We start from the raw sequence: 17,758 nt of genomic DNA, 5'->3' as shown, positions 1-17,758 counted from the left end.
ATGAGGAAGAGGAATTTACCCTGCTTAGGGCATCAGCCCACATACCCTCCTCTATCTCCTCCCCTAGTTCTTCTTCCCACTTTCCTTTCAGTTCGCCCACCGACTCCTCCCCCTCTTCCCTCATCTCTCGGTAAATCTCTGACACCTTGCCCTCTCCGACCCACACCCCTGAAAGCACCCTGTCCTGTATCCCCTGTGTCGGGAGCAATGGAAATTCCCTCACCTGTTGTCTAGTAAATGCCCTCACCTGCATATATCTCAAGAAATTTCCCCGGGGCAACTTATACTTTTCCTCCAATGCTCCCAAGCTCGCAAAAGTCCCATCTATAAATAAATCTCCCACCCTCCTAATTCCCAACTGGAACCAGCTCTGAAATCCTCCATCCATTCTTCCTGGGGCGAACCTATGGTTGTTCCTGATTGGGGACCCCACCAGGGCTCCCCGCACCCCTCTCTGTCGCCTCCACTGTCCCCAGATATTCAATGTTGCCGCCACCACCGGGTTCGTGGTAAACTTTTTAGGTGAGATCGGTAGCGGCGCCGTCACCAGCGCCTCTAAACTCGTCCCTTTACAGGACTTTCTCTCCAGTCTTTCCCACGCCGCTCCCTCACCCTCCATCATCCATTTACGTATCATTGCCACATTGGCGGCCCAATAGTAATCGCCCAAGTTCGGTAGTGCCAATCCTCCTCTGTCCCTACTACGCTGAAGGAACCCCCTCCTTACTCTCGGAACTTTCCCTGCCCACACGAAGCTCGTGATGCTCCTGTCTATTTTATTAAAAAAGGTCTTAGTGATTAGTATAGGGAGACATTGAAATACAAATAAGAACCTCGGGAGGACCATCATCTTAATTGCTTGCACCCTGCCCGCCAGCGATAGAGGCTGCATGTCCCACCTCTTGAAGTCCTCCTCCATTTGTTCTACCAACCGTGTCAGATTAAGTCTGTGCAAGGTTCCCCAGCTCCTAGCGATCTGAATCCCCAGGTATCGGAAGTTTCTTTCCACTTTCCTTAGAGGCAAGCCTTCTATCTCTCTACTCTGGTCCCCTGGATGTATCACAAATAATTCACTCTTTCCCATGTTTAGCCTATACCCCGAGAAATCCCCGAACCCCCTCAAAATTCGCATAACCTCTATCATTCCCCCCGCTGGGTCCGACACGTATAACAATAGGTCATCCGCATATAACGAGACTCGGTGTTCTTCTCCCCCTCTAATCACCCCTCTCCATTTCCTGGAGTCTCTCAACGCCATGGCCAGAGGTTCAATTGCCAACGCGAACAACAATGGAGACAGCGGGCATCCCTGTCTTGTTCCCCTATATAGTCGGAAATACTCCGATCTATGTCGACCTGTAACTACGCTTGCCGTTGGAGCCCCATAAAGAAGTCTAACCCAGCTAATAAACCCGTTCCCAAACCCAAACCTCCTTAACACTTCCCATAAATACTCCCACTCCACCCTATCAAATGCCTTCTCTGCGTCCATTGCCGCCACTATCTCTGCCTCCCCCTCCACTGGGGGCATCATTATCACCCCTAATAGTCGTCGCACGTTAACATTCAGTTGTCTCCCTTTTACGAACCCTGTCTGGTCTTCGTGCACCACCCCCGGGACACAGTCCTCTATCCTCGATGCCAGTACCTTTGCCAACAATTTGGCGTCCACGTTCAACAATGAAATGGGTCTATAGGACCCGCACTGCAACGGATCTTTATCCCTCTTCAAAATTAACGATATCGTCGCCTCCGACATCGTCGGGGGTAGAGTCCCCCCTTTCCTGGCCTCATTGAACGTCCTCACCATCAACGGGGCCAACAAGTCCACATATTTTCTGTAATACTCCACCGGGAACCCGTCTGGTCCTGGGGCCTTCCCTGCTTGCATGCTTCCCAGTCCCTTAATAACCTCGTCCACCCCAATCGGTGCCCCCAGGCCTACCACCCCCCGCTCCTCCACTTTCGGGAACCTCAATTGGTCCAGTAACTGCCGCATCCCCTCCTCTCCCTCTGGGGGTTGAGACCTATACAGTTCCTCATAGAAGGTCTTGAACACCTCATTTATCTTTCCTGCCCTTCGCACCGTGTCTCCCCTTTCGTCTCTAATTCCTCCTATTTCCCTCGCTGCTGCCCTCTTTCGCAATTGATGAGCCAACAGGCGACTCGCCTTTTCCCCATATTCATACCTCCTCCCCTGTGCCTTCCTCCACAGTACCTCCGCCTTTCTGGTGGTCAGAAGGTCAAATTCCGTCTGGAGTCGTCTCCTCTCCCTGTACAATTCCTCCTCCGGGGTCTCTGCAAATTCCCTATCCACCCTTAAAATCTCCCCCAGTAATCTTTCCCTTTCCTTGGCCTCTGTTTTCCTTTTGTGGGCCCCAATGGAGATCAGCTTTCCTCTGACCACCGCTTTTAGTGCTTCCCATACCACTCCCACAGGGACCTCGCCGTCGTCATTGACCTCCAGGTATCTCTCAATACACCCCCGCACTCTTGCACACACTCCCTCATCCGCCATCAGTCCCACATCTAATCGCCAGAGTGTTCTCTGCTCCCTTTCCTCTCCTAATTCCAGGTCCACCCAATGTGGGGCATGATCCGAAACCGCTATGGCTGAGTACTCAGCTTCTTCCACCCTAGAGATCAACGACCTTCCCAAAACAAAAAAATCTATCCGGGAGTACACTTTATGGACATGGGAGAAGAAGGAATACTCCCTAGCCCTAGGTCTAAGAAATCGCCATGGATCCACTCCCCCCATTTGGTCCATAAACCCCTTAAGTACCTTGGCCGCTGCCGGCCTTCTTCCGGTCCTTGAGCTGGATCTATCTAGCCCCGGGTCCAGCACCGTATTAAAGTCCCCTCCTAAAATCAAGTTTCCTACCTCCAGGTCCGGTATACGCCCCAGCATCCGTCTCATAAATCCCGCATCGTCCCAGTTTGGGGCATACACGTTAACCAACACGACCTCCATTCCCTCCAGCCTGCCACTCACCATTACATATCTACCTCCGCTATCTGCTACGATGTTCTTTGCTTCAAATGCGACCTGTTTCCCCACCAAAATGGCCACCCCTCTATTCTTTGCGTCCAGTCCTGAGTGGAACACCTGTCCCACCCATCCTTTCCTTAGCCTAACTTGGTCCGCCACCTTTAGGTGCGTCTCTTGGAGCATAACCACGTCTGCCCTTAGTCCTTTCAAATGCGCGAGCACTCGGGCCCTTTTTATCGGACCGTTCAGGCCTCTCACGTTCCACGTGATCAGCCTCACTAGGGGGCTACCTGCCCCCCTCCCGTGTCGACTAGCCATTACCTTCTCTAGGCCAGTCCCATATCCCGCCTCCGCGCTCCCGCTCGCTCCCCCAGCGTCGCACACCATCCCCGCCCACCCACTCTTTAGCCATTTCCTTTTGGATTTCCGCAGCAGCAACCCAGTTGTCCCCCCCCCCCTTCTCCCTCCCTCCTCCCCTCCCCGCTAGATCTCTTTCTAGCTTGATTGCTCCCCCCATATTACTTCCGTAAGTCAGCTGACTTCAACTGACCCCGGCTACTCCTGCTCACTCCTCGACCTCCCCATGTGGGGAACTCCCATCCGCCTTGCGCCTGTCTTCCCGCCTTATTCTTTCTGGTGCGGGAACATCCCTTTACCTGACCCGCCTCTTATGGCGCAGCTCCCTTTCCCCTCCCCCTCCCCTTCCCCATTCTCCAACTATGTCCCGTCTTTCCCCCCTCACCGGCGCCCACATTTCCCCAATGTCTCCCCCCTTCCCTGTTTACTTCTCAATTAACTTCCACCGTAACATTAACAATAACATTTCCTGCAGCATCAGTCCCTCAGTTCCGATCCAATTTCTCTTCTTTGATGAAGGTCCATGCTTCCTCCGCCGTCTCGAAATAATGGTGTCTCTCCTGATACGTGACCCATAGTCTTGCCGGCTGCAGCATCCCGAACTTCACCTTCCTTTTATGCAACACCTCTTTGGCTCGGTTGAAGCTCGCCCTCCTTCTCGCCACCTCCGCACTCTAATCCTGGTATACCCGTACCACTGCATTCTCCCCTCTGCTACTCCGCACCTTTTTAGCCCATCTCAGGACCTCTTCTCTATCCTTAAGGCGGTAAAATCGCACGATTATCGCCCTGGGTGGTTCTCCCGCTTTTGGTCTTCTCGCCGGAATCCGATTTGCCCACTCCACCTCCAAGGGGCCCGTAGGGGCCTCAGCACCCATCAGTGAGCTCAGCATCGTACTTGCGTACGCTCCACAGTCCACTCCTTCCACCCCCTCAGGGAGACCCAGTATCCGAAGGTTCTTCCTTCGCGCTCCATTTTCTAGGGCTTCGATCCTTTCAGTACACTTTTTATGAAGTGCCTCGTGCGTCTGTGTCTTAACCGCCAGGCCCAGGATCTCGTCCTCAATATCTGTCACCTTCTGCTCCACCACACGGAGCTCTGTCTCCTGGGTCTTTAATGTCTCCTTGAGCCCCTCAATTGCCTGTAGCAACGGGGTCAGCACCTCCCTCTTCAGCAGCTCCACGCACCGTCTCACAATTTCATGCTCAGGCCCCCATGTCGCCTGCGCTTTCTCCGCCGCCATCTTGTACTTCTCTCTTTCTGACCCTTTGGTCGACGATTCCTCGCGCTGCAGCCGCCGCCGCCGGTTTTTTCCTCCTTCGTTTGGGGGGGACTCCCTTCTCACACGCCCCACACCGGGTTGCGTCGTCGAAAAATTCCCCGTTGAGGCTCTTAAAAGAGCCCGAAGGTCCGTCGGAGCTGGAGCCGCCGAAGCGTGCGGCTAGCTAGGCATCACCGCAACTGGAAGTCCCTTCAGTGGCCTTGATGAGGTCTTTTCACAGTTGTTCCCTCTGCTGCTAGAATTCACCTTTGATACAGGCCCTCAGGTCAGCTTGCAGCTTTAAGCTTGCCCTTCCCCCGCCTGCATGCTGGAAGAGGCCCTGTTTATCCTGTAGTTGCAGCCAAATCTTTCACTGTTTCTGCGTGTGTCTGGCAACCAAGAGACATACCCTTCCTGGGGGACACTGTCGGGGGAATATTGCCGCCTTCTTCCCACACCGGGAAATGTCAAACAAATGCCGTGGGGGCCCTGTAAAAGAGCCCAAAAGTCCGTTCCAAGCAGGAGCTGCCGAATATGCGACCTAGCTCTGCATAGCCGCACCCGGAAGTCGGCACTGTGTTTCTGTGCCCTCCATTTTTGAACTTCATTTTCCCAATCCATTGTCTTGACTCCTTCCCCTGAATGCTGTACATTCAACCAATGTTTATACTTTCCAGTGGCCTTCCCTGCTCGACTAATAACAGTTGCATCCTTCCATTGACTAGACCCTTCAGGCAAGTATGTCACATTTGTACCAACTTTTGCCAGTTGCCCTTTCGGAAAAATGGCCTGTTCTAATTCATCAGAAGTGTTGTGTTCCTCCACAGAAACCCTGTCTATATCAGTTAATTGGTCCTCATAGTTCTGTAACACATGCGTACCAAATGACTCTGGTTCCTCGTCATGTCTGTCTGCTCTGTCTAAATTTGAAAATTTGTAATCTGTACCCATTATCCTTGATGAATTTACCCGAACTGTTTGATTACCATGTTGCAAAATAATTGTTTTGCCATCTATGCCTATGATCTTCCCTGGACCTTTCCATTCATTAGAATTGTCTCTCTTATAGTATACCATGCCTCCTTGCTGAAAAACGGCATCTGATGGCCGTACCTTATGTCTTAAAGCTCTGCGAATTCTTTCAGAGACTTCTTCTTCCAAAAAAGCTTTTCTACTGCTATGTAATGCATTTAAATGTTCAGCAAAACCAGAGCTAATTGTAGTCCCCTCCCAAGCTGGAGGCTGGTCATCCAAAATGGACGGAATTTTAGGATTTCTACCAAACACTAATTGATAAGGACTATAGCCCCCAACCATCTGCAATGAATTCTTTGCATGTACTGCCCATGCTAAAGCTGAATTTAGCCTGCAATTTGGTTGATCTGCCAAAATTTTCCGAAGCATGTCATCGATGACAGCATGATTTCTTTCACAGACACCATTACTAAATGGGCTTTCTGCAGCCATATTCATAACTCTGATATTCATGTTTTCACACATATCCCTAAACTCATCATTAGCAAATTCTCCCCCATTGTCCGTAAGGAATTTTGCCGGTGGACCCATTCCTGTCCCTATCCATTTTTCCACGATTTGATCCAGAATTACTCTCTTTTCTTTACTTGTACAATCGTTGATTGACTAAATCTGGTTGCTAAATCTACAAAATGCAAAATAAATATATTATTTGCTTTATCCCAGGTCTTAAGGTCCATGGGCACAATGTTGTTAAAATCCCTGGCCAAAGGTAGGGTTACTATCGGTCATGCTGGTGTCCTCCTGTACTTCCTACAAACTTCACAGCGGTCACTAACCTGTTCTATCAGTTTAGTAATAGTCGTCATCCCTTACCCCTGCATCCTTTAATAAAATTTTCAGCCTCTAAGGAGACGGATGTGCAAATTACCTATACAGTTTTAATACCACAAGCTTTTTATCTGCTAAAGTCCCATTTTCAACTGCCATGAACACATCCTTAACCACTCTACTTGAAAAATTATTTGTCAGTAATGGAATACAATAGTGTCCCGACTGTGTAAATTGTAAGTCCACCGTCTTTCCAAAAACTGTTGCCTTATCCTGTTCCATATCCAGTTTCATGTGTGCTTTCTTCATCGACGGTCTGCTCAGAAGCAAACACTTGATACAACATCCGTGCTAATGAAATGATTCACTCCGGCAATATTGCAAGGGATCACCACTCTTTTCAGCGACTTCAGAGTATTATCATCCCCAAACCTGAAACTTGTGGAACTTTCAAATTCCTTAACCTTGTTAAGATTTTCAGCATTCAAAGAGTCCAGGTAACATTTTAACCAGTCAAGTCCACACACAGTAGATGTGCAGCCATTGTCCAATACAGCACAGTTGAAGGATTCAGCAACCAACACCCTCATTACCGGCGTAAAACTGCTTGTCAATAGGACAATGACTTCTTTCTGGTCACTATCTTTTTCCTCTTCTGACTCTTCCGTGTCATGTGTTGCTTCAAACACTCTATCATAACGAGTTGGACAGTTGAAAGCATAATGGCATTGAGAGTCACATCGAAAAGATCGATTTATCAACCCCCGTGCATTTCTGGGGTTCATCTTCCTATTGTAGGTTCTAACTGGGTTTCTGTCTTCATAATTTTCTTGTCTCGGTCTCCATGTATTGTCTTGAGCCCTGTTCGTAGCCATACGATTTCGCCATCCTGTTAGGAGTGTATCTTCCATATTCTGCCTTATTGCAGGCTGACCTATTTGGGTCATCAGAGCCAACGGAATCGAATATTTCCCCAGAAACTTTTGTAAAGCTTTTGTCATCTGTTCGAATAAGGTATCCTTATCAGTAAATTGAACTCCTGTCAAAACCAGGAGCCTATCCATGTTGCTCATTCTAGCACAGTCAAGTAATTTAAAGGCCAACACAGACTGTGGAAATTCCAGGTTGTGTTTCTGCAGCCTTTTATATAGTCTGCCAAATTCCATTATATAGTCTTCCATGGAGATATCCTCCATTTTCCGGAACTTATCAAAATCCGACCATGCTTCATACGCACTTAACAAGTCATCTTTCTTATAAATCTTATCCATATAATGTAATAAAGTCTCCATACCTTTTTCTGAGTCTAACTCTTCCAATTCCAGCTCAGAAAGCACTTTGTTTCGGATTTTACTGCCATATGGTAGAGAAAGAGCCAATGCCATACCTTGTTTTCTCTTTCTCAAAGCAGTTACCTTAGTCCACATAACTACTGCACTTCTCCATTGGTCGTACAATTCCCTTTCAGAAAATAAGGAGGATAGTCATATCCAGCCATCTTTATCCCCAGTTCAGCCATATATCCCTTTTTTTCCCTTTCTTTTCTCACTCACTCCTTGGTTTGACCTGGAAACGTTGTATCTTTCAACCCTTCACATTTACACAGCAACCATCCTCTGCTACCAATTGTTAGATGTTTTAGTTGCTGTGATATGAAGAGTCTAAAGTTCTGTTCCTTTTTCACAAACACACATTTATTTCATTCCAACAGCCTTTGCACAAAACTCTAACTATACATCACCTCACAGAGGCTACCTGAAGCCCCTTTACATATCAGTGTAATTAATGGATACTTAACATAAATGAGACAACTAATTGCAATGTCTCTTAACCCATTACATAACACCACCTGGCTGCCAGACTGGCACTGCCAAGGTGCTCAAGTGGCACTATCAGCTGGCATGGGCTGATGGCCACTGCCAGGTTGGCACTGCCAAGCTGCCATTTTCTTGCACATGTGGGTGCCTTGTGTGGGTGTTGGGTGTGGTGGGGACTCTCATACTGCATTCAGGCTGGGGGGGATGATCAGGGGTTGCTTGGTGGCCCTGGAGGTTGGGACGCCATTTAAAAATGACAGTCCCCTTGCCGTCAATACCTTTTCCAGCAACGAGGGGGCCGGTGCTATCGGGAAGCTTGGAACCTCCTTCCTTGCAAAGTCTCGGAGTTGCAGGTTCCAAAACCCTTCCCCTTGCCCCAGTCCATACTTCTCCCCCAACTCTTCGAACCTCGCAAAACGCCCACCAGGAACAGGTAATTTAATACCCTGATTCCACTCTCCTCCCATCTCCGAAACCTCCGAACCATAAAGTCATGAGTTCAAACCACACCACCGAACCTGACACATAATCTAGGCGAGCACTGCAGAGCATTAGTAAGGAAATGGTATAATGGACAAAATTAAGAGTCCTTTGGATGAAACATTGAACCACTGCAACATTTGCTTATTCTAGCAGTTTTAGTAGGAGTTGTAGATCCCAAATTAATTCATAGAAAAGCATAAAGGTCTTGCAAATTTCTGCTCTTTCATTGCAGTTCTTTTTAGGGGATTTGCTTGCCAATGGCTGTTTGTTTGCTTACTTAACAATCACTAGACTTCAGAACACATTTTGTTGTAGGTGAACTGCTTTGAGATGCTTCACAGAAATGTAGTAAGACTCTGCGAATGATTTCCCCCTTTTCTTTCCTGACCTGCAAAATTACATGTTAGAATCATAGAATCCCTATCATTCAGAAGGAGGCCTTTCGGCCCATTGAGGCTGCACCATCCTTTCAAAAGAGCACTCTACCCATGTCCACCCCACCCTATTCCTGTAACCTTGTAACCTATTCTGCACATCCCTGGACACTAAAGGGCAATTTATCATGGCCAATCCACCTAACCTGCACATCTTTGGACTGTGGGAGGACACCGGAGCATCAGGAGGAAACCGACGCAGGCACTGGGAGAATGTACAAACTCGACACAGATAGTGTCTCAAGGCTGGAATTGGGGGCGGGATTCTCTGATCCTGAGTCTAAGTGTTGACGCCGTCGTAAACGCCATCGCGTTTCACAACGGCGTCAACATGCTCTCAGGATCAGCGATTCTGACCCCTACAACGGCCAGCACGGCACTGAAGCAACCCATGCCGCTCCAGCTGCTGTTACCAGCGTCAGATGGGCGCCGCGGGTCTGCGCATGCGCAGTGCGACCGGCGCCCATGCGCAGTGTGACCGGCGCGATTGCGCGCATGTGCGGTGGCTCTCTTCTCCATGCCGGCCCCGACGCAACATGGCGTAGGGCTACAGGGGCCAGCGCAGAGAGGCCCCCAGCCCGAGAGGCTGGCCCGCCGATTGGTAGGCCCCGATCGCGGGCCAGGCCACAGCGGAGGCCCCCCTCCCCTCACCAGGCCACCCCAGATGGATGCACGCCGAGGTCCCGCCAGGTAAGACCACACGTGGACGGTGGCGGTGGGACTCGGATTTTTTGTACGACTGCTCGGCCCATCCCGGGCGGAGAATCGCTGTGGGGGGCTGCGTAGAGCGGCCCCCGATCGGCGCCGCGCCGACCGCTCTCCGGAGAATTGGCGGACCGGCATAGGGGTGGCGTCGCGCGATTCGTGCCCAGCCCAGCCTGGGCTGAGAGAATCCCGCCCTGGGTCTCTAGCGCTGTGAGACCGCAGTGCAAACCTCCCTAATTCAATTGGACTGACTCTTTGGTTCCTTATCCCACTGGGATCTGATAGGTTGGGTTTACCCCACACTTTGTGAGAGTTTTAACACCATAGTGTGCATGGCATCACCAATCAGTTTCCTGTCTGATTGACAGGTTCGGCCTCCAGTAAAGTAATGGGGAAGGGGCGGGTCTTGTTTTGATAGGGTTGCCACCCGATCATGAGGAATGGGAGGATAAATGGTGGGAAAGATTGGAGGCTGGGGAAGAATCAGTGCCTGGGAGGGGGCTGGGTAGAGAAGGTCAGTAGCCTGGAGTGGGGAGAGGTTGGGAGATTAGTTTCTGGGATCGATGCCTCTGGTTGCGGATTGGACACCTGCCCTTCTACTTGGTTAGAGAAGCGTGTGACTTTCAAGAGACCTGGTGGGAAAACAACATGCAAAGAAAGGATAATTTGAATATATTCAATGTAACTGGAACCAAATAGATTTTTGTTTTCTGTTGAGTGGTTTTCTTATGTGTCCTTTTTTTCTCTAGGTGTATGACACTCTGAATTCAGTGGAGTTACTTTGTTTGAAGAGAAGGATGATAGTACCCAGTAATCTCACAGCAGATTGCATGGTAGCTACCAACTCAATTTGCAGAAAGCCTCGTGTCTGGATTGGCAGCGGGAAAAGAGACAAGGCACAACTCTCCTGTTTAGAACTGGATACAGATGTTCCGGCTGTCGTGGTATGTGTAAATGAAAATATGTAATATTTAACTAGAAGTGAATTGAAATTCGAAGAAGGAGCATTAATGACTTGGACGAGGGTCGTGAACGCATTATTTCCAAGTTTGCGGATGACACAAAAATATGTGGGAAGGCAAATAGTCCACAGAGGGACATAGACAGGTTAAATGAATGGGCAAAAACTTGGCAGATGGAATATAGTGAAGGAAAATTTAAAGTTATGCACTTTGTTAGGAAGAAAAGAGGGGATGAATATCATTTAAATGGAGAAATACTTCGGAAAGCTGCACACCACAGAGGGATTTTGAGATCCAGGTGCATAAATCACAAAAAGCTAGCATGCAAGTTCAGCAGGTAATAGGGAAGGCAAATTAAATGTTTACTTCAAAGGGAATGGAATAAAAAAACAGAGGGAAGTCTTGCTAAAACTATACAAGGCATTACTTAGACCACACCTGAAACACAGTGAACAGGGGCGTCATTCTCCGCCGGCGGGAGTCTCCGTTTTGCCGGCGCCCGGGGGTTTCCCGACAGCGTGGGGCTGCCCCACAATGGGAAACCCCATTGACCGGCCGGTGTTACGGAGACTCCCGCCGGCCGGTCGGGGCAGAAATGTGGCGGGGCGGGTAGGAGAATTTCGCCCCAGGTTTGGATCTCTTATCTAAGGAAACATGAACTGGCATTTGGGAGCAGTCCAGAGAAAATTCACTAAGTTGATCCCAGATATAGAAGGATTTTTTAATGAGGAGGGGTTGAGTAGGTTGAGCCTGTACTCATTGGAGTTTGGAAGATTGAGAGGCGACCTTATTGCATCATATAGGATTCTCAGGGGGCCTGATGGGGTAAATGCTGAAAGGTTGTTTCCCTTTTGAACATAGAACATACAGTGCAGAAGGAGGCCATTCAGCCCATCGTGTCTGCACCGACCCACTTAAGCCCTCACTTCCACCCTATCCTCATAACCCAATAACTATCTCTAACCTTTTTGGTCACTAAGTTTTATCACTAAGTTTGGTCACTAAATTTTATCATGGCCAATCCACCTAACCTGCACGCCTTTGGACTGTGGCAGGAAACCGGAGCACCTGGAGGAAACCCACGCAGACATGGGGAGAACGTGCAGACTCCGCACACATAGTGACCCAGCGGGGAATCAAACCTGGGACCCTGGCACTGTGAAGCCACAGTGCTATCCACTTGTGCTACCGTGCTGCCCTCAAATGAGTCCCACTTCCGAGAAAGCCGTGGACCGATGAGGATGAAACTGTGGACCGACGACGATGAGATTCGTACCCATGCGTGCAGAGCACAATGGATTAGCAGTCCATCACCTTAACCACTCGGCCACCTCGTTTGATTTGATTTTGATTTGATTTGATTTATTGTCACATGCACCTAAGTACAGTGGAAAGTATTTTTCTGCAGCCAAGGGAATGTACAAAGTACGTACATAGTTGTCAAAAAAAAGCATAATCGACAGGGTACATTGACAAATGGTGTATCGACAAACAGTGATTGGTTGCAGTGTGGAGCAAGGGGCCAAACAAAGTAAATACACGAGCGAGCAAATACATGTGGGAGAGCCTATGACCAGAGGGCATAATCTTAGAGTAAAGGGTCACCCATGTAAGTCAGCAATGAGGAGGGATTTCTTCTTTCAGAAGGTTATGAATCTGTGAAATGCTTACCGCTGAAGGCTATTGAGGTTGATCCAGTAAGTATGTTTAACGCTGAGATAGACATTTTAAATTAGTAAGGCAATCAAGGATTATGGGGATAAGGCGGGAAAGTGGAGTTGAAGATTATCGCATCAAATCAGTGATGATCTCATTGAATGGCGGAGCAGACTCAATAAGTCAAATGGCCTACAGCTGCTCCTATGCCCTTACATAAGCAGTGCTTAACAGGAAAATGGTGGATCTACAAAGAATATCTATTGTCCTAAGTTTTGCCTTTTGAATATCATAATTTCTTTGCTGCACTTGTTTTCTTTCATTTTTATATTGAAATTCCCAGTTTGTGAGTTTGCTGTCTTCCTGTCTGTTCCGTATTTAGAAGGGTAGACTTGTGGGCGGACCAGCCTATGCACAAGTTGAAATGGCTTTCGGCATCTGTGATATCTTATTGAAAGCTATATGTGCATAGATTTGCATTTTGACAATAATGTTTTAAAAAAGCGATTAAAAAGCACGATGGAGGGGCACTCAGATTAAGCAAGTTCAGCATTGCCAATTTGGGAAATTTTTCATTCTTGTTATTCCTCACATGGATATGAATGGGCAGCCACCACCTAGGGAGATGATTAAATGCTTTAAAAACTTTGAACATTGTCACAACGACAACATGAGCTAAATAATGTCTCCCTCAATTGAGTGCACTGGGCTTTGTTCTGTTTTAGCATTTCTGTTTGTCTTTCATCATTTAAGTAGCTATATTTGGTGTCCATTTTGTTTAAGGGAGTCCTTTTTAATGGACAATAGGCATTGCAAGTTTGTTCAGTGTTTCAGTTTCAGTTTTTGGCCAATACTCTGGCTTTGAGATACAGACTTGATTTTACCGTGGGCTTTGGGACCTCGTCATTGGAACCATTAGTCAGCAAAGGGTCTAGCTCGATGGTTTTACTGGAGGTGGCCATTGTAAATTAAGAACGGTGGGCACGTTCTTGATGTTGCACGGCCATTCGGATAGCTGGTTCGTCTGAAACCTCAGCAGTGCCACCGGGAGCGGTGGACACTTATGAGGCAGGTAGGAGACCTCAGGGGAGGTCTACCTGTATCAAGAACACATATCTCTCATGTCTCTGTTTTTGAATTACACACCAGGCCTCACACTGACGCTGAGTATTAAACCATAAAAAAGTGTATCACGGAACAGAAACATCAATTACCTTGATCAGCAAAAAATCAATTCACTCAACTCCTAAGCCTTGTTGTTAAAGATGTCGGGAGTATGAAAAGTAATACTGTAAATATTTAAGTGACATAAATATTTACCAGGAATAGCAATGAACAATTGTGTACTATTTGCATTGCTTCACATCATCATTCATCTAATCCCTTCATCATTCATCTAATATGCCTTTTAACCTAATCCATATGATGTTTTGATAGAACATTGAGGACAACCGCATTTTGTGCCTGGCACTGGTATGTGTGATTGGTGAAGAAGTTAACTGGGTTGTTGCTGGTACTCAGTCTGGACATTTGTGGATAGTTAACACGGAGAATGTAAAATCTGTTCATCAACTTCGGAAGATGTCTGATTCTATTACTTGTTTGTTCTGCACACATCATTCCAAACATAGGTAAATATGTCTTTAAGCAGTTTCTTTTTAAAAAATGCAAATGTGATGCTTTAAAAAAAATCCAGGCACCACATCAATCAAAATCTAGGATTTCAAACTTTTTAACTTCCTCATTGGGTTTTTATGATTATAGCAGGCTAGATGCATATCTGCATCTAGAGGTTTTTTAGCTGGGTCTTCCACAGCAAACATTAAAGGCAAAAACCTAGCCTGAAGTCTGAAGCTAGATGAGATTATAAATCAACAAGTTTTATTAAATTGTGAACAGCAATTATTTTTAATGAGAAGTTATAGTGTTATCCTCCATAATTATAGAATGGCAGTGGTCCAGCACTTCTCCGTCACTGAAACTCAGTTGAATATACAGCAAAACCTAAACAGAGGCCACCAAAAAATTGACACCTGCAAAAAAGAAAGCGCTTATTCGCAATCCTAAATAACTTCATTATGATAGATGCAAATTATACCTTGGACACATGCAACCTTCAAAACAGCACCTTTGTTTGCAGCTGAAAACGCTGGACACAGAAGTGAATGTGTTGTGGCACAAGTGAAAAATATAACTTCTGCACAGTGGAGATATTTTCACCCAACATCCATACTGGCAGGAAACTGATCTGTCTCCGAATCGAATGATTGCACAGATCTGTCCCAGGGATAGATGTTTCTCTGCTGCTGTGGATGGTGGGTGAAGAACAGCCAAGCCAGAAAGGCCAGAAACCTCGCTGGGGTGACTTGTACTCTCTCGAAATGGGGCCTGGTTCCCCAGCGCACTACCTATCGACGACTTATATGTGTCAAATGATTAGATTAAATTTCTCGCCGGTGAGTGAACCGTCCTGTGATGTTACCTGACCATGCTGCAGGTGAGAGGAATCTGGGGAGAATGCTAATGTTCAGAAGTGAGTTTGAAGAGGGGTGGTCTCAGTATTCAGGGAGATTTCTGTAAGAGGGGCCTCTGAAATAAGGTTGAGAGGTTCCTCAGCATTTGAAAAAATTCTCAGCATTTCAGGATGGGATGGGAAGGGGTGGAGGGCGAGGAGAGTGTAGTGTCTCTGAAATTATGGATTGCGGGAAGACAGGGTGGGGGAGACTAGGGAATCTAACCTTTGGAAGCGCAGGAAAAGGAGAAAAGAATGGGCTGTATGACCAGTGTTGTCCTTTTACCAGGGGTGGTGATGGGCACCAGGATTCTCTGTAGAGCCAGGAAGAGCAGTACCACCAACATGGGAGTGGCAATAGCACTGAGAGGGTTAGAACCAAAGAGAAAAGGGAGGAGAAAGGTTATGGGATCCTCATCATGTGTTCTTAATTTTAAATGACGTAAAGTTCAGAGCAAATCAGAATGGATGCACATTGTAGAAGCCACCATCTGGGAGGAAAGCTCTGGTCAGACTGCAAGCAGTGGGAAATGTGCAAGCTGAGCAGTGGAACCCAGTCCAAAACATGCGAGTAGCTGGTGAGAGTGGGGAAACTGTAAATCTATGATTGGAGGATCGTGTCTTATTCTGCCAGCATATTAGGCACTAATGCGCTGCCTCTCAAACGCTAGCAACTGCAGCACACAGAGGGAAGGTGTGCAGGACAGGGGTCAGTGGAACATTAACAAATTCCTCCCGGTTTGGCTGCAATCTGCCAGGAAATTTGTGGCCCCACAGCAGCCATCCATTCAATGCTAGTGCCAATGTCGCAGATCCCAGGATGAGAACATCTTTCCCTCAATGAAAAGGGAACCTGGGGTGGTAATGAACTGAGAAACTGAACAAAATGGGAAAATGAAATGAAATTCCATCCCAATAGCAGGCTGCAGAATTAGACATGATCTCAAGTTAGAGAGAATTTCAAAAGAAGGATTGCTTCATGAAATGCAACCAATCCCAGCATAACGGCCTTATCTGGTTGGCTGTACATGAAATGGTTATTTTTAAAAGAAGGGCATTGGCAAATAAAGGATACATAATGTCCCTTAGGTGTCTCTAAAAGACAGATTATCATTCTAGTGATAAAACAGAGCATAGGATATGATTAGCATTGATGCATGTATATTTTGCATTTAGTCCCCAGACCTGTGAAATACCACTCAGGGAGATGGGACTTTTTCTTCTTCTTGGGATGTGTGAGTCCCTTGATGGGCTTATTTTATTACCCATCCCTCACAGCGATACTTTCCCTTTTCCTCATGGAAAGGTACTGCAAACATTCTGCAATACTGTTGTTTGGATAGAGGTTGATAAGCCATTTTACGTATTCATCAAAACGTTTTATATTGTCCCTAGCAACGAAGAACATTTCCTGTTCGTGGGGACTGCAGATGGCAAGCTTGCCATTTTTAAGGATACAACAGTAAAAGTAAGTTTACTTTTTATTGAAATATATTAAAAATGTATGATGTATAATTTAACCTATAACATTGGATTTTATATCCTGGAAGTTTAGCTTCAACTCCATTTCCAATCTCTTTCTTCTCTCCAATGTCTTTGACCATATTGTTGCCTCCCTAATCCATGCCCACTTCCCTGCAATTACATGTTTGAACCCCTTCTGTCAGATTTCTGCCATGCGACAGCATTGAAACAGCCCGAATAAAAGTTACACATTCCTATGTGACTGTGACAGTGATAAACTATCCCTCATTGTCCATCCCTGCAGCTTTTGATGTGGTTGATCACACCACTCCTCCAGGTGTTTCCTCCATTGTCCAGCTGCATGGGACTGACCTCAGCTGTTTCGGCAAGCTTAATGAATGTCTGGACTCTCAGCCACGCCTCATCTTGTATGCTTCGCTGAGAACACACACATCCATTAAAACACCTGACCCTCAGAAAAAACATTGATTAACAGCTCAGGCTCTCTGATTTCTACCATCAATTTCACCATATTTTTTAAACAAGCTAACTAGTTTCAAGGATTTGTGATTTTTGTTATTGACATTTTTATCAACTTGCAGTGAAATTACTTTTTTCAGCAAAGGTGAAAGTTATGATTGAATTACTTTTTTCAAAATATTTTTTAAAAAACATCTCACTATACACTATATAGTTCAATGCATAATGGTTCAATGGGTATAGCAGTGCCTTAGTTTGGCATGGAAGCATAAGGGGCCATGGGGTTGGGTGGAAGGGTAGACGTTGGCATTGGGTGCAGGAGGAAGATCTGTTGAATTTACCTTTTTATAGGTCCTACCGTGCAGACTATGGACCACTCTGAAGAAGATATATACAGTTCAGGTTGTTTGCAAAACTCTCAAATTGTAAATCATATCAGATTCTATGGCGGCAAGAACGAACACTTTAAATGGTGAATTCAGAAAGTTAAGTGTTTAAAAAAAGTAACAAGTCAGAAAGCTAAAACAAAGTAACAAGTCAGATAGATAAAAAGCTAAGTGTCAGTTGACAGTAGTTAAGTAGAGTTGGAGGTGGAGCATGGTTAGGGCCCCAAGGTCGAACACTGCACAACGCCTCGGTAACCCGCTCCTCCAACTCTCTCTCCACCCCAACCCCCCGCACCCCATCCCCACCTCTGCCACCCCAAGAGTATGCCGGCACTGGCGCACACGTTGTGCAGCCGACTGAGCATGTCCGGACCCCATGCCCTGCCCATCCTGGCCCTCTTCCGCATCCTCCTCGTCGGACGAGACCTGGTGTTCCTCCCCC

At 46.9% G+C, this 17,758-nt stretch overlaps 1 protein-coding gene and 1 non-coding gene across 4 annotated transcripts in view; one reads left to right on the top strand and one right to left on the bottom strand.

Annotated features, from left to right (window-relative positions):
- lrrk2 (leucine-rich repeat kinase 2) overlaps window positions 1-17,758 on the top strand; it is a 280,959-nt gene that overhangs the window by 237,149 nt on the left and 26,052 nt on the right. For all 3 annotated transcript variants that reach the window (XM_072471650.1, XM_072471648.1, XM_072471647.1), the window contains 3 exons: window positions 10,606-10,800; window positions 13,912-14,105; window positions 16,382-16,454. In XM_072471650.1, coding sequence (XP_072327751.1) covers window positions 10,606-10,800; window positions 13,912-14,105; window positions 16,382-16,454 — 462 coding nt within the window. The remainder of the gene's footprint in view (window positions 1-10,605; window positions 10,801-13,911; window positions 14,106-16,381; window positions 16,455-17,758) is intronic.
- Window positions 12,074-12,155, bottom strand: trnas-gcu (transfer RNA serine (anticodon GCU)). Its single transcript has one exon. It is a non-coding gene; the product is annotated as a tRNA-Ser (tRNA).

The sequence above is a fragment of the Scyliorhinus torazame genome, chromosome 13 (assembly GCF_047496885.1).
Source record: "Scyliorhinus torazame isolate Kashiwa2021f chromosome 13, sScyTor2.1, whole genome shotgun sequence".
NCBI classification, from domain to species: domain Eukaryota; kingdom Metazoa; phylum Chordata; class Chondrichthyes; order Carcharhiniformes; family Scyliorhinidae; genus Scyliorhinus; species Scyliorhinus torazame.
The sequence above is the reverse complement of the archived record's forward strand: the minus strand, read 5'-3'. Positions and strand labels throughout refer to the sequence as shown.